Raw genomic sequence first — 22,722 nt, 5'->3', positions numbered from 1 at the left:
TGTGACAGCTGCCAATGACGAGCGGGAATAATATTCAATATTCAGTTTTATATTCAAACAGGGTTGAAAACCTGTATGTTCACCATGGTCCATTTGTGTACATAATAAAAAGAATACACTATAGCTACAAAATCGCATCAAGGTAAGATATAAGTGAACATTTGAACCTTTGAAAAAAAAAATATATATATGTAAGGGATAATGTAGAGCAAGGCGGTTGTTATAGCGAATACAACCCCGACAGGCTGATCAGGACCCGGATGCGAAGCGGAGCTTGAATCCTGAAGGGGTTGTATTCGCTATAACAACCGCCTTGCTCTACATTATCCCGCTTATTACATGGCTACCCACCAAATAAATCAATAATTTGACACAAAATATTGATTTAAAAACGATTGTATTGCTTCCACTAAAGAAAATCCGTTCCGTCTCTACGGTTAGAATCCTGCGTCCATAGCAACGCCCTGTTATTATCAAGAAATAACAGGCCGCATTCTACATTGGAATTCAACTAAGCCATGTAATAAATATATATAGGCCTATGAAAGTTTTATTTTATTTTCATATATCATTACATTATTTACGCAAGTTAACACCCAATACTTGAACAGTTTAAAGGGTAATCCGCCAATTCAGGACGCAGCCTCTGAATTGGGACGCAGCGAACCAGCTTAATTTTTCTGGCCATGGTCTTGGCTAAGCCGAAAATACATGACCTGGCATCGCCGGGGCTGAAACATCCTCACCATGTCCTCCAGTAAAATATAAAAAATAAAAATGACAATAGCCAATTCTGGCTCCATAGCTGTTTACTCAACTATATCAAATGAATTATCAGGATGGCAGCTGTCCTCTCGCACCGTTGCTTGGCGCATGGAGCGGTAATCGAGAACACCTGGTTGCGCAATTAGGAAATTCTACGAAGGCTACATGGTGCGTCCTTCGAAGGACACATAGGCTATGTTCACACTTAGCGTCTTTTTTGACAAGAAAAAGTTGACAACGGCGTTTTTTTAGCAAAAAAAAAAACGCTGGCAGCGTTCGGTTACAATTAGCAGCCGAGCGCGTCTTTTGTTGCTATAACAACAGCTGCAACAGTAGCCTAGTGCTGTGTGATGCAAAAAATGTTGAGAAAGAGAAAGTTGGCTCTTGCGTTGGCTTTTGAAGTTACCGGGGAGGAGAATGTCGGTTCACAAAGACGTTTGTGGGTGCACGACATTATACGGGGAAGGAAACTGTATGGTGCTTACAACAATTTAGTCCAGGAGCTCCGGTTGGATGATGCACGGTTTGTGGCATATTTTAGACTACACAAAAGTCAGTTTTAAACAAGGACGATAAGTTTATCTACCGGCACCGTCTCCATTTTTTCTTGTTGTTCTTGTTGTTATGGAAACGACAGGTCTCGCTACTCGCTTGTCATTGGTCAGCTGTCAAAAAGGCGCTTGACGTAGGGCGTTCTTTTCAGAAAAGTTGAACTTTTTTCAACTTAAAAAGACGCTCTGAGCTGCAGAAAAAGACGCCGGCGGTGGCGTCTAAAAAAGCGCTCAGGAATTTTTTGAAAAAACGGTTTACTCCATAGGGTTATAATGTAGAACAGACGCTGGCAGTTTGAAAAAAGACGCTAAGTGTGAACATAGCCATAGGCTGCATCCTTCGAGATCTGCGGTCTTCGAAGGATGCAGCCTTCACATTGGGACACAGCTATGGTCCTACCAGTGTTTCCACAACCACTGTTTTGGTAGGGGAAATCGACTCCCCGCCCCCCCCGAAAGAATGACAAAAAAATAACAAAAAATAAAAATGGGGGATGCGCAAGCTCCAACTTTAGCTTTATAGTTATGATTTCCGCCATAAAAACGGAATTTACTGTAGGTAGTTTAGTACACTTGAAATAAGTAGCTTCGGGGGTCTACCGTCTACCACCCCCCCCCCCCCCGAAAAAAATCCTAGGGGAAACACTGCCTGCTGAAAGGGGAATTTTCTCCCAAACTTCAGATTTTTTTTTTTTTTTTAGTAGAGAAAGGTTCTCCTGCAGTATTGCTGAGTATTTTGCTCTATCCTTTTTCAAAATCAAAATTTATATCACCAGGGCTTTAATTTAAGAGAAAATTAAAGATTAAATAAAGACTCTTATATTGTATTTCAGCTGTGTAAACATGGAGCTCCAGAGCAGAAGGATTGTATTTTTGCAGACTATATAAAATCCTTATGCAATGCCTATGGCCTTTAACTCATCTTTCACTCTCTTTAGGTAGCCAGGATCCGGATAGCCATACCTGTGGACAGAAAAAATATATATTTGACATGAAACCCAAAATAATATGAAATGTTTGATCAGTGGTTTTGCTGGACATGATGGACAATTGAAAGCACACTTTAAATGAACTCATACCTTTTAAGCCCACCGAATGTAATGGTCTTATGATGAAAAGTAAAGATCAGTCTCTGATTAAAAGCCCTCTGCAGGAGTATGAGCACTTCATTTCCTTCACGATTGTCTGGCAAGTACGCTTGACGAGTTGTCCCATAATAACGTTGTCCCGGGTTTGGATGCTTCTCCTAAAAATGATTTTAAAAAGATGTATTACTGTACCATAACATTAAACAAATCAATGTAAAAATAGAAAATGATCAACAAGGAGGTCACAGATTTCTTTTTATTGTGTGTTTGTTTTCTGCAGTTCGTGTGCTTCTTCAACAGCAGGGGCGTCTAATCCTGCTCCTGGAGGGCCGCTGTCCTGCAGACTGTAACTCAAGCCTGCTCTAACACACTTGCCTGGAACTTTCTCTAATCCTGAAGATCTTGATTAACTGGTCCAGGTGTGTTTAATTGTAGGGTTGGAGTTAAACTCTGCAGGACAGTGGCCCTTCAGGAACAGCCCATGTGCCCAGGAGTGGTTTATTAGGAGCGCACAGTCTGTAGACCTTTACCCGAGTGCTTTGATTTTCATTTTTGATCACAGTTCAGTTTTACATGTTCTTACCGTTTGAACACCTCTGGGTATGTCATAGTAGATTTCAATAGTGCCACAATCTGGATATCCAGGAAGACTCATTCGGGTCTTTGTTATTTTCATTTTTCCATTTGGTTGGTTTCCCTCCAATTTCCCATAGACTTCCTTACACACAGGACAGATGGATCCTATGCTCTTCTCTGACACACTTATACAGTCCTGACAGAACTCATGACCACATTTCAGTTTTTTCTTGTTGTTGAAGCTGTCCATACAAATAGCACACGTCTCTTCTTCAGCATGAGCATCTTTACTGTGTTCATTGAATCTAGTGTCTGTTTCACTTTGTCTTCTAAGATTCAATCCCTCATCCCGTACTGATCCTCCCACTGCTCCTTGTCCATAATCAGGCATCTGATTCCACTGGATTCCTCTTGCATGAGGAACGTCCTCCGAGTAACCGATCAATTTCTTCTGCTTGTCATCAAACACTCTTTTCTGAAGCTTCTTCTCAATTTCAGCAATGGCAGGACCGAGATGTTCTGGCAGTCCAACGAGCCTCCAGCGACTGAACACATCTTCTCCAACAACACAATGATGCTCCTGCTGAAGTTTCTCTACTGCTGATCCAACAAGAGCTGCGTCTGTAGGGTTTTTGAGTTCACAGGTGACAGCGGCTGATGCAAGTTTCTGGTAGAGTTGTGTTAAAGCTCTGATGGCGTGACTTTCAAGATTAATATGTTGAACTCCTTTGGGTCGAGCCTTAATGGTTAATTTTTTCTGCTGTTTTTCTTCATTAAATGACACTCCGTACTTTGTTTCAAGCTGAGATAATTGCTCCTTATAGGAAAGTTTCATCAGATCCCAATGAACCTTGTCCATCTCAAAATGAGTTGGAAGGTCCTTTGTGTCCATGTCCAATGAAGACCTGCTTTGTGGAGAAAAGTTGTTGTCTTCATTCATTTGACTTGATTTGTCATTGAATTGGCTTTCCATTCTTGTTCCTTCAACCCCATTTTTAATCACGTCTGTAAGTTTCTTCGGTCCAAAGAACAGGCAGTTACTGGCAGACATGGTGAACATCATCTTTGCGTTCTCTGATTGAATGGCATGAAGGGCCTGCTTCACAATATCTGAATCCATGTGATTATGATTAATGGCAGCTTCACTAAAACTACCAACACATCCCAGAACAAGTTTCTCAAAGTCCTCAGTGGTTTTAGACACAGAATCAGGGCTTGATCTCTGGATATGTTTGATTGAGACTGACACTTCTGCACAAATAGAGACTCCATGCTGTTTCTCAAATTGTTCTAACTCCTTTCTGTAAGCGTGATGCATGTACCAGAACTGATAGAGGGGGACAGCGAGTCCAGCTGGTGTCTCAGGGGTCATTATCGCAGTTTTACTGGTCTCAGCTTTATTTGAAGCTCTATTAGATGCAGACACGTCCTCAACATTATCTGTGTATTCTGATGCTGCAGTCACAGGCATAGAACCGATTACCTAAAAACATATGATGGGATTTGATTAAAGGACTTAAGTAAAATGGAAATATTTTAATTATTATAACACCAAATTATTGCTACAAATTATAGTGTAATTTAATTATAATCATATATTAGTAATAGTATTATTCCTACTACTACTCTACTAAGAGTCTGAACAGAAATAGTTTAGTTGCTAGTTACTAACTATTTAGTGTGTATTGTAGTTTTTTTGTTTGTTTGTTTTTTGGCTATGCATATGGCTTTTTTCACTCAGCAATGAAAACTTAAAAAAAAATATATATATATGAAATTATTGTACACAAAGTAAATATGATACCTTTGTTGAAGGCGCTCCGTTGTCCTTTAGCATGGACTTTTGTGGAACAGTCACAAAATCTGCTTCATCCAGACCAATCCATGCAGTCACTTCCTTAAATGTACCATCCTTATAATCTTTAAACCTCAAAGATATATGTGTGAGCCTTTTTAACACTTCTAGAGCTGCACAAGATAAGAGTACATTTAATTTAGCGCCTTAAAACAGTAAGAAATAACACTAATAATTTGACAAAGTAATTTAGATGAATAAAATGCTGTTATGCGGTTTAAACCCATGTGGAATTTATTTCAAATGTAAAAGTCCTCTAAATTGAATCAATCAGTTGATGATCAGTAACAAGTGATTTCACTGGAATGGATACAGCAGAAAACTCTATCTGTGTGTGAGAGAGGGAACAGTATTGCAGATGCTTTCAATCACTGATGACAAGTACAACAATCACTTAAAAATAATAAAAATAAGTATTCAAGTGGTAGATTGAGCTATAGGAGATGTGTGTTGGGTACAGATTGAGCATCTTATGAATTTGGTTGATTAAAGGGCCGTACACACCGGGACGAATATCGGCGCGCGTTATTCGGCAGCGTTTTTCAATGCGTTTTTTGTGTTCACACCAAAAGCGATTTTCGCTGACGATGAGCCGAGTGAACATGCAAATTCATTCCCTGACATTAGATGGCGCTTAATGTAAAACAGAAGTACCCCGGTTTTGTAGTCGCTGTCACGTTTGTCATATAGTTCTTTATGTTCCGACACCAATGAGACCAGCAGCTCTACATTCATCTTGCCTTGCATCTTCCTCGTCTTATCTCTTCACGGCAGTGTAGACGCTACTTGGCGTATATCTTCTTCGCCGTTACGAATGTGTGCTAGGCAAGACCGTTTTGTGTTTGAGCGCCCCCAAGTTGTGTTTTACTGTAACTTCAGAAGCTCCAGACACGTGAGCAAAAGCGGCAATCTCATTGGTCGGATAGTTTTTGACGCGGTGCGTCAAACCAAAGAAACGAACCCGAGGCGTTTTTTAAAAAATGACGCTTTTACGCGTGGCGTTTTTCGCGTCGGTGTGCACACTCACATTGGCGCCCTTTGTTTAGTCACGAGGAGTTAAACGTCGGCGAATATCGCGCGCGAAATTCGTCCCGGTGTGAACAGGCCTTAAGACTGATGACAGATGATCCCCATGTTTACTGTTTGTATTTTAGTTAATTCAGAAACTAGCATTCATAAGATTTAAGATGAAATGTTATTTAAGTGAATTATCATATCACCTGTTGATGGTGTTATCTGCACCTCTGCGTAGGATGGATCATCCATGAGTTTAAGGCTGACGACATCAGGTTTTCCTTCCGTTTTGAGCAACCAGCTCTGAAGAGCTTTCTCTAATGTTGCTCTCCATCTCTCTGGAAATGGTTCTCTCCAGTCCACTCTGATCATACATTTAGCAACATCCAGTGGTGCTGAAGGTTGTGGCCATTCATAACCAGATGTATAAATGTCCTGTTGATGGGAAAATAGTTATGAATGCAGATTCTGAATTTCTATGTGAGAAAATACCCAACTTAGAGCCAACCTGAGTAATGTTTACGTTAAGTTATTTTAGGTAGAAGGGTAGCAAGTGCAGACCATAAACTACACCACAACTACACAATTGATACATTATGCTTTGGCATTTAATCATACATAAATAAATATAGAGATTCTGGTTGGATAATGCCCCTCAGAAAATCGAAGGCTCAAGTTTTACTCTTTAGTCAATACCTTTTCTGACAGTGAGTCTGAATTGTGTGTTCGATCCATTGTGAAGTTTAGATGCATCATGTCATTCAAAGTTGTTCCAGAGTCTTGGCCTTCAGCTCCTGCCGTATATAAGTCCTAACATTCAGAAAAAAACCCACAATATTAAAACACCTTTTAAAAATAATTTAAGTAACAAATTTAAAAACTAAACCCTATTTAAATATTTGTCAAGGTTCTGCTGCATAAACACGAACAAAGAGAAAGATTAAGGTTCCAAACAGTATTTAATAATATCCACAGATTAAATCCACATGAAGAACAGCAAGCAAACACAACCATACATGAATGAGACCGGACAAATGTGAAGTGAAAACACAGGACCTAAATAAGCAGACAATCGAGATGATTAACAATAACAGTGATGATAAATCAAATTAGAAACCATGACGAAAAAACTAGTGGCGGGAAATGGTGCAACTGAGTCCAAACACGGTGATATTGTGACATTACACTCCCTCCCGGTAAGGTGTGACCTCACGTCGGCAGATGAATGGAGGAGGCTCTGGTGGAGGATGAGAGTCCAGGAGAGGGATGAAACAGAGGACAGTCCTGGGATGTGCAGATGGTGATTTAATCCAGAGGATGGCCTTGAGCAGGAATGGCTTGATGGTGCTCCAGGCCACAGCCAGGACGGCGTCCCACGACAGCTTTGCTGGAGGGATGAGCCATGGAGGTGAGGGTCTTCACCTTTCATGAGTATACCAAAAAATAGTAGATGAGTCACTGACACAAATTATTATGGTAGATGTACGCATATAATGGGAGTATTTACAGGGGACAAAGGGAAGGCGGGGGTTGCCAGGTGACCAGGGCAGAGCCAGTGGGAAGGTGGAGCCCGATGGAGCCGAAGAGGTGGAGGGGGGAACCGCAGCTGAAGGCCCAGAGGTCTGTGCCGCAGGCAGAGCAACATCTGACTAAGGCGGAGCTGGAGGGACAAGGGGACCCGGTGCAGCCGTAAGGATGACGTGGAGCCGAGGGAGGGAGGAGGTTGAGCCAAGGTCAACGCGCCGAGGTGGAGGATGGGCTTGGCAGCTGGAGCTGGAGCCAGGGGATCCCCTTGCCAAGGCGGAGCTGAAGACCAGAAGACCTGAGGCAGATCCATGCAGTAGAGCGGAGTCAACAGAGGGAGAGCGGAGTCAACAGAGGGGGAGCGGAGGGACTGAAGGGAACCCGGGGAGGTGGGGGTCGAAGGACTGGCTGTTATTGGAAGAAGAGATAGGAGAGGGAGGCTGGATGGGATCATTGGAGATGTAGGAGACTTGGAGCTGAGCGGGACTAGCGGAGATGCAGAATACTTGGAGACTCAGAGGAATATCCTTTTCCATTTACTCATTGCGTTTCCCAGAGTCTATATGCAGCTCACCCTCAGTGGCGGGAGTGTGAGCGGAGCTCCATTCCATGCCCTCGCACTCCACAAGGATACGCACTGGGATGGACGATGTTGCCGGCTCCAGACCTGGTCAGACTTTCTGTCTGGCTCCAGGGTGAGGATTGGCTCAGGCATTGTCTCTGGCGCTGGCATTGCAGCAAGCTTGGCCCCCGTGTCTGAGGTGGATCCTGCCGTTTCGTCATTGAAGGGCGTGGGAGGCGGCTGGCTGGGCTCTGGGTCTGGTGATGTCCTCCTCAGCGGGGCAGATGGTAAACGCCTATCAGTTGTTCACCAGCACCCACTTACAAACGCGGAGACGTTTCCCAGAGGACCGTTCACGGGCAGGCATGCCTTGATATTGCTCCAGACTGTGGGTGAGGCACGCCAGATATAAAAAGTCCCTTGTAAAAAGTATATAGAAAAAAGTACATCGAAAATATACAACATTCACATAAACAACGGAGAAAATTGAACTGAGAAAACCAGGGACTTATAAACACAGAGTAATCAAGGCATTAATTATAAACCATGACAACAGATGAATGAACTGGAACTAAGGTAAAATAGAGACAATAAAAACCAAAGTAAACAAGACATACACATAGCAACTTGTTTGTGGTGGAATTTTTTTCCATCACTATTTTATCTGAAGAACTACATGATCTGATTGTAAAATTGAAATTTTGATGTAATTACTTTATAAGGTTGCAAAACCGTTCTATTGTACACTATCCATAGCTCCAGAAAGAAAAAAGAAAACCACAGTATTGTTTGTTAATTGTTCTGCCCGTTCCACTGTCTGTGTGATCATTGTAGCTTGTGGCTTCAGCGAAATGACCTAGTTTATGGCATTTATCTAGACTAGAGTCATGTGCTCATGAGTCAAAGGGCGTATTTACTCTTGACACGGCAGTGTTTGCCTTAAGTCTTAAAAACAGAGCAAACATATTTTATTTAAGAGAAAGTGGATTTAAAGGGTTAGTTCCTTAACCTTTAAGAAAGATTTACAGTAAACACTTTACTATAGTAGAGATGTCAGGAGAAATTGACTATGTTTAGTGTGTATATCACTGTAACATAATTCTATTTTAGTGTACTGTACTTTATCTACATAGACATTCTTGAAGCTCCATTAGAAGAACGGTAGCTGTCAGGCGTTTGTGACTAAAAATAGTAACACAAAGCAAACCTACTAGTTAATCCTTGTTATTCAGCATGAGTAACTCTTCCTGAGCTTTTGAACATAAGTGGAAGCAAAAGCAAGGAAATCTGACCTTTTGTATAATGCATATATTTATGAATCAGTATTTCTTATTAATTTTATGTTAACATATTTTCAATATATCTCCAACTTTTAGACCCCAATTTGTGTGTGTTTGTATAGTTTTAAAATAAACACGTTTATTCTTTCTCTTTAGCTTTACCAAATTTAGTTATTTCTTTGTTTAAAAAAACCTCTTGATAAATTCCCTTTGGTTTAGTACGGTGGCCGAGAGAGCTCAACGCGCAGCAATTGAAGAAAACCAGGGGGGTAATCCAACACCCGGAAAGCGTATCACCCCCGGGAGCCGCCATTGGCTCGCCATTGACTCCCATTAATTTTGGCGTCACTTTGACAGTGAATAACTTTACATCTGAGGTGTTTAAAGACTCCATTTGTCCATTATTTATTTCTAAAGAAACACGACAATGTATAAAAGGCTCCATTACCTTGTATCTTACGTTATGGCCCCGTAGAAGCAGTTTTTGTAAAAATAGGCTAACGATTGCGTCATAACCACAAAACTCTCTGGAAATTACCGTATAGACAGGAGGAGAAGCTCGCAGGCAATCAGGGGACGTGGAGGCATAAAGTCCGATAAAGTCAAGGGAGAAGCACATAGAGAGTCATAAAGTTTCTCCTGCTGCTAGCTCATGGACAGCTCCTACTCACACTCTCCGTCTCTGCAAGATTCGGGAGGGAATGATTCAGATTTCTCTTGGCACAGCTACTAGAAGACAGACGGGTTGCTCACGTCACATCTACGTCGTCAAGCTCAGTTTGAGTCTGCGCAGTCGCTCAGCCATCAGGAAGTTAGTGCTTCTAATTTGCTTCACTTTTCTCTGTTGAAGTCTATGGGGTCACTGTGTTCATTTCTTTTACTGTCTATGAAGAAAACACATGCAAATAGAAAAAAACACCCGCAAATTATGAAAATATCTTCATCAGATTCACAACACACGTGTGCTCCGAATAACACAATCAAATACAGAAACACGCTTCAAATAACACAGACCACAACAGAAATGTTTCCAGGGGACCCAATAAGTGAGGAACCCGGCTGGGGCGTGCTTATTGCTCGTGAGCATCCCTATGCCCTGCCACCTTCGAAGGGCAGACGGCAGAGCCCTGTAGTGTGCACTTTGGAGTGAGCAGGGCACTCGTGTGGCATTATGTAGCCGTTTGGAACGCACTTGATGAAGGGAGCAACAAAAGACAACGTAATTTCCATTATTTTCACCTGGGATGTTCCCATGACAGCGCAGCACGGCGTCTATCAGCTGAATAGCTGTTCTTACGACAGAAATGTCTTCTTAATGCTGTTAACATAACTGTTGCAAATAAATATACTTTTTTTTTTTTAAGCTTTTAAAATATGCGTTATATCTGTGTGTGAGTGTCTCAACTTTAAAACTTTGGACCCTGCATTACCTAACATTTCTTATGAAACTTTTCTTTATGAAAATTTAAACATGACATGAAAAAATGTATAGATTAATATCTTTCCCTCATGTTCTTTTTCTCTATCTTTTTTATTTATTTATTTTAGTTTTCAGCTCATTGTTCTTTTCTCATTTGTATTCTGATGACATTGAACATATTGTTAATAAATTTTGTATATTGTATACAAGTTGTATGTCATAAAATGTTATCTTTGTATGTTTTGCAACAACAACAACAACAACAATAAGTTAAAGAAATAAAATAAAATAAAGTAGACTTTTGAGCTGCACGTCCCAGCCGGGTTCGTCACTTATTTGGTTCCCCTGGAAACATTTCTGTTGTGGTCTGTGTTATTTTGCAGTGTGTTTCTGTATTTGGTTGTGTTGTGAGTATTTGGAGCACACGTGTGTTGTGAAACTGATGAAGATGTTTTCTTAATTTGCGGGTGTTTTTTTCTATTTGCATGTGCTTTCTTCAGTTGCAGCGCGTTGAGCTCTCCCGGCCACCGTAGTTTAGGCTATAACATTGTGAATTGATAAAGGCTGTGTGTGTGTTTTGAAAATGTAAAAATGCAGAATGTTTTGTGTGATGGGTACACAAACAAAAAAAATAACTCAACAGTTGGGTTTGTCCATGTTTGACCCAAATTTGGGTTGAAACAACCCAGCATTTTTTAAAGTGTAGCCTAGGTTTAGGGGTAGTGTTAGTGTAAGGGGAGAGAATACACAGTTTGTACAGTATAAAAATCATTACGTCTATGGAAAGTCCCCATAAAACATGAAAATGTGTGTAATGTACAATGTGTGTAATTAATAAATAAAAACAAAAATGACTCACATATTCGTAAATCTCCATTGGTTCAACTGTCTGTCCCAGTGATATGAATCTGTTCAGATGAATCTCCAATCAGCAACTTTAGCCTTGAGTAAATAAGTATAAAGGTAAGTAAATAAAAAGGAAAGAGTTTTATTTATTTTACAAACAACAAACGAATAAATAAAATGTAAAAAAGCTTCAAAGACTAGCTGGCTGATATTTCTAAAATGTAAGACAATGTAGGAAATACTGAAACTTAGTTAACGCCAAACAGAAAGTTACATTACGATGAACTTCAAACACAAAAAATGAACTAAAATGTCAACGTTAAATTGTAACTCGCATTTTTGTCAATATCAATAACAGCACATTTAGTTTCATTTTCGTTTCGTGTAGAAAAAAAGAAAAAAAAAGAAAACACGTTCAAACATTTCATGTAAACTCGTCTTCACACACACATGTTTTATATTCACTGACAGACTGGCTGTCGATGATCAAAGTGAAGGTCAATATTGTTATTAACAGCGCAGCTCGAGAATATTAGTTCTGGATCATAAGCAAAAGTACTGACACAATCATTAAACAATAAGAACAAAATGGTCATTTTAATCTGGTAACTTACCTGTCTAACCGTCTACCGAAAACCGTGAGCTGTGTGAAACTGAGCTGTGAATCTTCAACCTGCATCAACTGGTGTTTGAGCGAAAACGAAAGCAAACGACAAGTTTGGGAACCCGATCCAGTATTGTAGTAAAATTACACAATGATATTCATTCACTCTGTCCCTCAGTCCTCATCAGAGCCGCTCAGCCGCCTTAACCTAATGTTAGGCCCCGGGCTGAGAGGTTTTGTAGACCCCCCATCCCCTCGATTTATAGAGTATCATTTTAAAAAAGTGTAATCTAGGTAATCTACATCACAGTTGAGAAATTTCAACTTTATGCAAATGAGAAGCGATTTTCGCGAGCGACAACCAATAGGAAAGAAGCCTTTCAGTGGCGCTCAGCTCCCGTCACCGTCTCGAGTGCAGTGCAGGCAAGACAGAAGAGTTCGAGGGCGATTACACTGTTTTATATGATTTAACTGAAACTAACCACAGAGATGGATATAATAAAATGATGCATGGAAAAGAAACTGTCGACAGTCTCAGTGTTTAATTCATACATTTACAGTTCGAGTGTTGTAGTTTTATGATGCAAGTTTTGCACTGCTGCAGTTCATTTACAGTTTCCCCTGTATTATGTTGACTATAGGGACAAGAAAATTGATTATTTGTCAGATTCGGATGACGTTTTAGTAATTTATGACAGTTTAATTTGTAGATTGATCGATCGTTAATCTAGTAAATTATTTAATTCACTGAACACTGCTGTGTGGTAATATAAAAACACTCTCCCAACAGCATACTGCTTCTTTTGAGCCTAATTCCTAAATAATATAGTTGTATCACTTGTGATGGTGTTTTGTTTAGATGTGGCCAGACGAGTAGTCTACCAATAACATTAGAGCGACAGCACTAACGCCCACAGCGACATGACATGGCTGTGTGAACGGGGCTTATGGGACCACGTGGGTCACTCAATCAGCAGACATGTAACGTGCGATTAGAGTGATTGACAGAAAACCTGACAAGTTACAAAACAATATGACCTTTTCAGCTCATCATGAACCTGAACATGGGAGATCCCTGGGCTTCAGCCAGGGTAAGCCCTTAATGCGGCCTTGGTCCTCACATAGCAGCACTAATCATTTTATTGAAATTTATGTCTTTTTTTTCCACAGCTAATAATTCATATCAGAATCATCCAATTAAACCACAGTTTTTAAAGGGATAGTTCACCCAAAAATGTTGACATCATTTACCCACTCTCATGTCCTTCATTTAAACTTTGAAACAGAAAGTTCAGGTCATAAAGGGATCGTAAAACTTTGTAAGACACTTTTGTTTGTCATGGAAATGTAAAACCTTTGCGAGAGAACCCAAAGCATTGAAATATTCTGTATAATTTTTCTCTCACGTCATATTTGTTCATCTTGAAAAAACTGGCATAAAAGATGAATTACCAGGATGGAGAGCAAAACATGAGATTTCCAAGAGGATTCTGATCCAGATTAAACTTTTTGAACATCTGGGCACAGAAGATAAATCCAATTAGTTACAAAAATATAATTTCTTTTGAAAAGGCTCCGTCTCTTCGACACAAATCTTGGGCTGGTCAGAAAATCCTGAGCAGATTTAGAGATTTATAAATTAAGTCTCTTGATTTAAAGTCCTGCTGTGGTGAAAATCCAGCTTTTAATGTAGTTTATGTGTCTATGTGGTGTTTTTAATATGCTTTAAGACAAACCATGTGTAAATTCATAAGTCGACACCGTTGCTGAGTATTTCCTCCTTAAAACTGCAGTGAACCAAAGACAGTCTCAAAAACACACTTTGAAATCGCTGGTGTTTCTGACGTCACAAACTACCTCGTAACCAATCAGATCAACGTGTGATCGTCAACCAGTGGATCTCTGAGCTGAGTGAGTGAGTGGAGGCGGGGCTCATTTGCATATTCATAGAACCGTGTATACTAAATGAGGCAAGGGTGTCGAGTTACATTCAAGATATTTTAAGGCATGAAGACATTTTTTAAGGAAAAACTTCTAAATATGTAATTTTGGTGATAAAAGATGAGTTTTAAGGGATAAAATGATTGACTACAGCAGGACTTTAACGTGAGATTTAATCAGGTAGCGTGAGAGTCAGAGCCTGAAAGTGTGTCTAACGCCAAACACGCTACAACAGATTTATTGGTTTTCGTTTTAAATCACCATTTTTGTGTTTGACAGAGATGTATTTTTCTTTGATTTGTACAAATAATTCAGCATAGTTTTCATTTGAGAAAGAGTCTTAGACAGACTGGACTCATGTGTATATCAGCTGCTTACACAAACTTTATTTTTTAGGACACAATAGTGATCCAAAACCTCTCCAGCTCATGAGCGCCACCTACTGGTCAGAGCAGAATCAACAGAAGTATTGGAGACAGCAGGAACATGTGACGTACATCCGAGTGAAAATGTAGGGAGGGACGTGATTTTGTCCATGGGGAAAGAGAAATCAAACACAAGACTGATCTTCTGACAGTAACTTGAGGTTATATTACTGTGTAAATCATTCATTGTCTGTATTTCAATTCAGTCAAAATCACACAAAAAAAATAAATTCAACATGCCCAATTATAGTCACAATAGAATCAAAATTCATGTTGTTTTTTTTAGAATATTGCCATGTTTATTATAAATGATTTATCGGTGCACATCATCATTGCTGCTTTAAATTCATGTTCCAGGTAATCTTGAATCAGAATAAGTTCCTCTTGCAGCATCTCTTCTCTTCTCTGATGACGAGGGCGGGGCAACCTGTCACTCACATGAAATCAGCCAATAGCAAACCACAATCATCCAATCAATTCCCCACAGACAAACTCAAGCCCCGCCTACATTTGTTCTTGTTCCAGAAGCCGTTTCCCTCAGAAATATATTACAATAGGGAAAAAGGCCATCTATTTCACGTTGACTAAATAAAACAGCGAGCTGTGCGCCGTGAAAAGAGCAGATTTGACCATTCAGTAACTACATTTATGGAGAAAAACGTATCCTCCCCAAACCCACTTAAACAATAAATATATATAAAACATTGCCTATATGTAAAAACCACTGCAATGTCAAACAGGCTCAATTATACACATCTGAATTAACACTATACGGTCTCTTTTCCTCAACACTTTAACATCCTGAATGTATTTTGTGTTCCACTAATTCTTTATCTTGCTTACAGCAGCAAATGCATTTAAAACATCAGTTTTATACAGTAGATGAAACTGCACATCATCTCTGAGTTTGGCCTACGAGGAACGCATGCGTTTAAGCGTGTTGTGTAACATTTCCAGTGTCTCTTGAAGAACTGGAGGTTTTCTTAGGAGAATGGCACAACATCTATACGATATATACTACTGTATGTGCTATACAAATACATTTTACTTACAATACCCCTCTAAACACAAATTTCAATATGGGTAACAGAGCTTCAACTATTTTTCTAATTAAAGGATGAGTACATTAGCCATTTCAATTTTCCTGAAGTTTGGAGAAAAGTTATGAATGTGATAATTCAACAAAAAATATTCATCAAAACAGTCAACAGCTGTTTTATTTTTCTTTCATAGCATACAATATTCTACTTTTTTTTTTTAAAGAAAAAAAAAAAAACATGTTTCTATACACAGATTTAAGGCCTCACTTTGGCCTTATCGCATTACTTCTGAACTCCTAAAAGTTATTTTACAAGATTTCCAAACAGCAGGAAATAACTGTCAACCTATTTTCTTTTAACACACACACACTGTACATCACATGAGCTCTAGCAGATGTCTAGTCATCCTTTCAGAAATGTCACCAGAATATAAAAAGATACTGAGAACCCTGAACATTTCCTCAGATTGGCATGTTCGCCATTTAAACTTTTGCTGGAAAATGCACTTGTTTGCTGCCACATCAATAAAGGGTTGACAATACATAAATAAAACAAAATAGCAACACACTTATTATACAGGGTGAAATGAAGTAAAAGTAATAGAAAACAGGACAAGAGCATTATCAGCATTAAAGTGTCTATTCTGGAACAATAATTGGTTTCGTATTCATCAACACAAATTTTCCACATTATGTTTTGTAAGAAATATCAGAAACTCATTCGGGACTCAGGAAAGTATGAGGGCTCGGTTTGGGGCGTGAGATTTTAAAGAGCGAAGGTACCGTCTGGCTTTCTCCGTCATGATCAGCTGGTCTTTTGTCCGTCCACAGACAACAGTTTCCCAGGCTGGAGACATCTATCAGAAGAACAACAAATGATTAGCAGTAATAACATAACATAACATAACACTTAAAGGGGTGGTGTAATGCCCCTTTTTACAATATGTAAAATAAGTCTCCAGAGTGTGTATGTGAAGTTTTAGCTCAAAATACCCCTCAGATATTTTTTACAGCATCTTAAAATTGTCCCTTTTTGAGGGTCAGTAAAAATGCGTCGTTTTGTGTGTGTCCCTTTAAATGCAAATGAGCTGCTGCTCCCGGCACAGAGGTCACACAGACAAGCACTAGAATGTCAGAAACTGTTCTGCCTTTTGTGTTTAAACTGGAGTCGGACAATGATGGAGAGACTCAAGAGGAAGTGACAACATGTAGAAGCAACAGGACATTTCTGAATGATTAGTTAAAGAAATTGTTGGTGATGTGGAGTTAACTATCTTCAAGTCTTTGATTAGCATATTCTGTCATGATAATCTATAAAATCGCTGGTGTGGGAACTGTTGTGGGATGCCTACAGAGTGACATGCTATTGCACTTGTGTTGCGTACGGTATTGCATGTGAAAAGACGGATGCGACAGCTTGAGCAGAATCACAAATGTGCTCGACTACAACTCCTCCTCCTCTTCTCAACATGGACTGTGTGTTCCTGGGGGCGGGGTTTATGTAAATTTTAGGGTTGGTGATGTCACTAACCCGGGAGGAATGTCGTGTAGTCTCTACCAGCCATTTGTTGTAGTCCTTAAAAAAATATTCCTTTAAAAGCAAAATTTCTCCCTTTGCTTTGAACTTTGGGAGTTGTAACTTTGCAGATGTTGTTTATGCTCAAACAGCAACATTACACACTAACTAAAGCTAGAAAAGTCAAATCATAATCAACCACCTCTTTAACTGACGCAAAACAGAACAAACTAATCATTCTAGCTGTGTTGTGATAGTCTTATATGACTACATACTATTGCATGAATTATAATCACTGTAGTGTAAACATGCCATGATCTAACACCACTCACCGGCCGGGGAGGAACCGTGTTCGGTGTTTGAGGCGCAGGTTTCGAGGGCGGCCCGCTCTCATTCGGGTCGAGAATAAACCCTTGATCCAACAGGTTCTCCTCCTTCACAGCACAAGAGTCGAGATGGAGCGATCGTGCGGTTTGAGCCTGGAAATTCAACACAAATCCTGCTTTAGAGTCTATTCAGTAACGCAAACACAAACACATCCATCCGGTTTCTGTACCTTCTGATTAGTTTTGTCTGTGAGCTTGATCTGCTGCTTTCGTACAGTAATACTCTCACTGCAGTCGATCACATCTAGAGCCAGAGATTTACGCACTTTCTTCATGGGAGGCCGATACTGTAAAAGGAGACAAAATCAATTCAATATAACAGCAAAATGGCAAATAAACAAGTAATATTTGTTTTGTTTATATGGTTGGTTGTTTTATGTGATCCATCTGGCTTATTTCTTCATCTCTCAATCATCTTTGCAATGCATTATATGTTAGTGTAACTCGAACCCTAACCCAGAACAAGCTTTGATAATAAAACTAAGCATTTTAATATCATCTCACTAAGACATATTATTGGAAGATATAGAGTGATGACTGATATTTATATGCAAGTAGTCTGCTATAATGTTTTTAAAAATCTCATTGATTGACAAGCTATCAGAGTTTTATTAAATTGAGGCATGTTTTTCTGAAGTATGAGCCATTAAAGCCGGACATTCACTACCTAGACGCTAGCAGCCCACCATAGTCTAACCTGTCATCAGTTTCATAACCAACTGAAAATATACTATATCTTCTCATAAAGGTCTTTAATGTTGTTGTTTTGCGCCATTGCTTTAGCAAAGTATCTGTCAAACGAACTTAATCGCTTTGAGCCCTTATCTAATCGCAAAAGACCATGATGTAATGACGTAATATGTGGCGCATCTCAGAATGACTAATGACAGATCGTTTCGCTGGATAAGACCCTTATTTCTCGACTGGGATCGTGTCGAGACTTTGAAGCTGCATTGAGACGGACATTTGAACCTTCTGTGAACATTGGTATAGTTGGTTGCCATTGAAGTCCATTATATGGAGAAAAATCCTGGAATGTTTTCCTCAAAAACCTTCATTTCTTTTTGACTGAAGAAAGACATGGATATCTTGGATGACATCGGGGTGAGTAAATGTTAAAAAAAATGTTTTGAAATCCTTTAAGAGACGTATTAAAGGCACAATGTACCTTTATACAGTAATAAACTGGAAAGTGCTTGTACATGACAGCATCTTTCCTCTCTTACCACTTGTTTGCGTCTCTTCTCAGTAGGAGTTTCATCTTCTACGATCAACTCAATTCCAGCTTCACTGCGTAACACTTCTTTAAGGTCCTCCATATTTGGGGTCGGAGGCTTAAGAAAACCAAACCAAAGACACAAAAACGATTTTTTTCAAAACTAGAATATCAAACAGGAGATCAGCCCTCAGTGAACTGTGTGTTAGATCAGGACAGCTGACATTTAAAAGTAAGAAGTCTCACCAGTGGCCGCAAAGGGCCGTATTTCTCCATGGCGTTTTTAAATGGAGTTGGCGTACGGGGCATCGTATCCAGATCAGATTTGTGATTTGGAGTGATGAACCTACAGGAGGGGAAAATAAAGGTTTAGCTGAACTCAAATGATCTGAATCCAGCTCTGTGTGAAGGAATGCTGGGACATACAGTGAGTTTTCCTTCTGTGTGAGTGGGGTTTTGTCCCGGTGTAGAGGAGTCGTGACCACAGCCTTCTGGCTGCAAACCGGCGTGGACGTGAGAGAGGGGTTCTCCAGGTCCAGCGTGTCCTGCTTCGTCCACATGTTGAGGAACTGTGAAAACATTAAGGTGATAGTATTAAAAATAAAGGCTATTTTACAGTGAATAAATATGAAATGAGTATAGAATAAAAAAAGCCTTTCTGAAACAAAAGTCAAGTGTTAGTCTCTGCAGGGTTTCTAAAATCAAAGGTTTTCAAGACCTGCACAAATGCTATTAGTATCATATGAGCAGGGGAGAGCAAGAGCTATGCTAACATCCAAACCATGAAATGACTATTTAAACAACTCGACATTTCAAACAATGCAGGTTTTGACAAAAGTTTTATAAAATGTTAAACCTGTCATTTTAACCTGACCCAAGAGATGGGTCAGAAATCATAAATAATTAAATTTAGATTCGTTTTTAGAACGCACTCAAGCTTCTTCTCAATGCACCGGAAAATGCAAATTCAGTAGATGCCGCTTACTGAACAGCAGAAATAAACTGGTTTCCCCTGAACACAAAGCAGTGCTGCGTGTATAAACACTGCATTATCAGGAATTATATGAGGGTAATAAAAAAAGAAAAAGAAAATAGCATCAAAACCTTCCTTGCCGTAAGGCAACACATTTGCAGGTATATAAACACAAGTAAACATTGTCATAATACAGTACAGGTCAAAAGTTTGGAAACATTACTATTTTTAATGTTTTTGAAAGAAGTTTCTTCTGCTCATCAAGCCTGCATTTATTATACTTTAAATTATCATTTATTTCTGTGATGCAAAGCTGAATTTTCAGCATCATTATTCCAGTCTATCACATGATCCTTTAGAAATCATTCTGATATTCTGATTTATTATCAAAGTTGGAAACAGTTCTGCTGCTTAATATGTTTTCATAACCTGTGATACTTTTTTAGGATACTTTGATGAATAAAAAGTAAAAATACTTTAAATACTTTGTAAATATGTGATAGACTGGATGTCATGTGACACTGAAGACTGGAGTAATGATGCTGAAAATTCAGCTTTGCACAGGAATAAATGATAAAGTATAATACATTGAAAACCAATCATTTTAAATTGTAATAATATATCACAATATTACTGTTTTTTTCTGTATTTCTGATCAAATAAACGCAGCCTTGATAAGCATTAGAGCAGGGGTGGGCAAACTACGGCCCGCGGGCCACATACGGCCCGTTAGGCTGTTTAATCCGGCCCGCCGAGTATTTAAAAAATTGTCTTAAGATCGCATTAATTTTACATTTTTTCTTGCAATACTTTGCCTTATATATTGCGTTGCATATATTTGACAATCGGAATATCAGATATTGCATGCATGCCATAGCTAACAAATGTAAAAAAGGAAAAATGACATAAAAGCAGATCATCATTCATTCAGCGCTGTTGTGGCTGCGGTGCGTCACGTAACAAGCAATGACGCGTCACCATGGAAACCAAACAGACAGCGACTTAAGCGCATAGACTGGTTTTCCTTTTTTGGAAGCTCACAGAGAAAAAAATGTTTGGTAACCACTTGCACACCTTAGTTTTTCCTTTGATTTGTCTGCTATTTAGTTTTAGTTATTTTAAATATTAGTTATTTAGCTCCTCTGGATTTGTGGATGTATCCTGACTGATTCCGTTAATCGACCTTTATCGCCCGGCTTTCGACTACGCTCGTGTCTGCCATGTAGTGCTACAGAACCCGTTTTTTTTTTTTTTTCATTAAATGTTCTGATCTGCCTTTGCTTTTTATCAGGGCTCTCAAGTCTCACGCATTGGGCGTGAGACACACGCAATTCAACCAGTTCACACGCTCACACGCCACACCGTGTATTTCTCACGCTGAAAAGGCAATGCCAACCAAGTTGTCCTGCGAGCTTTATATATAACGTTGTATACGAGGCGCAGGCACACAAAGTGAAGTTTCCTGCCGCCAGCACGTATCTCAGCACGTATTGCGTTCGTTACAAGGCAACACAGATGCGCGAACACACGGAAGTTGACGGAACATTCTCGGCCACCGGACGTTCGTTACTATGTAACCAACAACATTGCGCGAACACACGTCGTAATGGAGAAGGTAAGTTGGAAGAAAGCTCGTCTAACGTTTTTAGGCTAGAACATTTAATATATAGCCCATCGTTTACATTATTATTAATGTAGTTAAAAACTCTACAACTACTCTGCAACCAGGCCAGAAGCTTTGGCTCAGTTTGGCTAGCTTACGTTTTCTTAAACTAAGGGAATGTTAGTGGGTATGGGAAGGAATGAAGATGTATTTCTTCATTTTATTTTAAATACATTTAAATTTGTTTATTTTATTTTAAATTCTATATTATACTGTATTAATAGTCTTTCTAGTTACATTAAGGCTATGTATTAAAGCAGAGTGCTCTGGGTAATATTTTATATCCTGTCAAAACATACATTAATCATTGCCATTGCATTTGTATTTTTCAAACACAAAACACATTTCATAAGCTGGAGTGTGTACTCTTGTGTACACACACACACACACACACACACACACACACACACACACACACACACACACACACACACACACACCTTAATAATACTCTAATATGTCATTTGTTCACAATGTCCCATGCACCACACAATAAATAATTACTGGTATACCATTTTGACTAGACATTCAAAATGCAAAAAGATTTGTTTTTCCAAACTGTTTGGAGCAATTTGTTATATTTTTGTAATTTTTGTATAACTTATTTGTAATTTTGAAATATAACATTAAAGAGTATATTTGATGTGATCAATTGCTCTGTCATTTATCAGATTTACCAATTGTTATAATTTCAATTTGGGCTGGTTAATTATGAACAATGGGTAAAATTGGGGGGCGGGGACATATGGGGGCGTGGCTTCATTAGGGCTCCTCCCCTTACCGCATGTGATCTCACTCCAAGCTTTTGGTAAAACTTGAGAGCCCTGTTTTTATGTTTTAATTTGTTATTCTTAAAATAAATTTGTATTCGTTTATTTCGTTTTTTTTTTTTTTTTCACAAATGTATGACTTTTGGAAGTGCAAATTGCCATGCAGTTTTGATAAAGGTTAATTAACGTAACCTTCTGTCATTTTTACTCTTCTAAGTGTACACTTGCAGGTATTTTGTTTCTAATTTAGCCTACTGTTAGGCCCATTAAATAATAATAAGAATAAACAATATTTAAAAAGTATAGGCTATCTAACATCTGACTAATTAAAAATTAACATTCAAGACATAACATGCTAAATGGGGGAGATCTAACATAAAAAAATGTATTGTCAGAATATCGTCTCTCAGATGTTGAATTTCGCGCAGACGTTGCCACAAAAATGTCTGTTTGCTCAGCCCGATCTCATGAAAGTGCAAATACCACGAATTGTATTTGTAGTGCTTATGATACGCAAATTTCGCGTGCATATGATACGCACTTTATGGCATGTAATAGGCACGCACTCCACACCCCTAATCCTAACCAATACAAGGGGTTTACACAGTGCGTAGCATATTCACGCAAAAAAAAAAAAAAAAAAAAAAAAAAACCTTTTTGCCGTATAATGGCACAAGAAATAAAATTCGTGGTATAGATACGCACTTT

At 39.1% G+C, this 22,722-nt stretch overlaps 2 protein-coding genes across 4 annotated transcripts in view; both read right to left on the bottom strand.

Annotated features, from left to right (window-relative positions):
• Positions 1-1,702: 1,702 nt before the first annotated feature.
• LOC308685557 (E3 ubiquitin-protein ligase DTX3L-like) lies at positions 1,703-12,421 on the bottom strand. 3 transcript variants are annotated; one of them, XM_081357413.1, is made up of 9 exons: positions 12,096-12,421; positions 11,495-11,577; positions 9,754-10,099; positions 6,546-6,659; positions 6,056-6,284; positions 4,785-4,948; positions 2,988-4,463; positions 2,396-2,562; positions 1,703-2,279 (listed from the first exon to the last, which is right to left on the bottom strand). In XM_081357413.1, the coding sequence occupies exons 3-9, from the start codon at positions 9,832-9,834 to the stop codon at positions 2,210-2,212; spliced, it is 2,301 nt and encodes a 766-aa protein (XP_081213539.1). In that variant the 5' UTR covers positions 9,835-10,099; positions 11,495-11,577; positions 12,096-12,421; the 3' UTR covers positions 1,703-2,209. The 3 variants fall into 3 exon arrangements, with proteins under 3 accessions (XP_081213539.1, XP_081213541.1, XP_081213540.1); XM_081357415.1 differs by having other exon boundaries at positions 9,887-10,099; positions 12,096-12,417; XM_081357414.1 differs by lacking the exon at positions 9,754-10,099.
• Positions 12,422-14,394: 1,973 nt separating this feature from the next.
• Positions 14,395-22,722, bottom strand: part of mybl2b (v-myb avian myeloblastosis viral oncogene homolog-like 2b) — a 30,553-nt gene continuing 22,225 nt past the window's right edge. The window contains exons 10-15 of the mRNA XM_081357773.1: positions 19,035-19,177; positions 18,855-18,954; positions 18,619-18,726; positions 17,563-17,679; positions 17,339-17,485; positions 14,395-16,347 (exon numbers count right to left, since the gene is read on the bottom strand). Coding sequence (XP_081213899.1) covers positions 16,219-16,347; positions 17,339-17,485; positions 17,563-17,679; positions 18,619-18,726; positions 18,855-18,954; positions 19,035-19,177 — 744 coding nt within the window. The 3' untranslated portion in view covers positions 14,395-16,218. The remainder of the gene's footprint in view (positions 16,348-17,338; positions 17,486-17,562; positions 17,680-18,618; positions 18,727-18,854; positions 18,955-19,034; positions 19,178-22,722) is intronic.

The sequence above is a fragment of the Scardinius erythrophthalmus genome, assembly GCF_964197995.2.
Source record: "Scardinius erythrophthalmus genome assembly, chromosome: 25".
In the NCBI taxonomy this organism is placed as follows: Eukaryota; Metazoa; Chordata; class Actinopteri; order Cypriniformes; family Leuciscidae; genus Scardinius; species Scardinius erythrophthalmus.
The sequence above is the reverse complement of the archived record's forward strand: the minus strand, read 5'-3'. Positions and strand labels throughout refer to the sequence as shown.

Coding starts and splice junctions, on each gene's coding strand:
- LOC308685557 (XM_081357413.1), bottom strand. CDS start 9,834: ATGTGCTTCTCCCTTGACTTTATCGGACTTTATGCCTCCACGTCCCCT. Junction 2,563..2,987: donor TACCCAGAGGTGTTCAAACG/GTAAGAACATGT, acceptor AATCATTTTTAG/GAGAAGCATCCAAACCCGGG. Junction 2,280..2,395: donor ACATTCGGTGGGCTTAAAAG/GTATGAGTTCAT, acceptor TTCTGTCCACAG/GTATGGCTATCCGGATCCTG.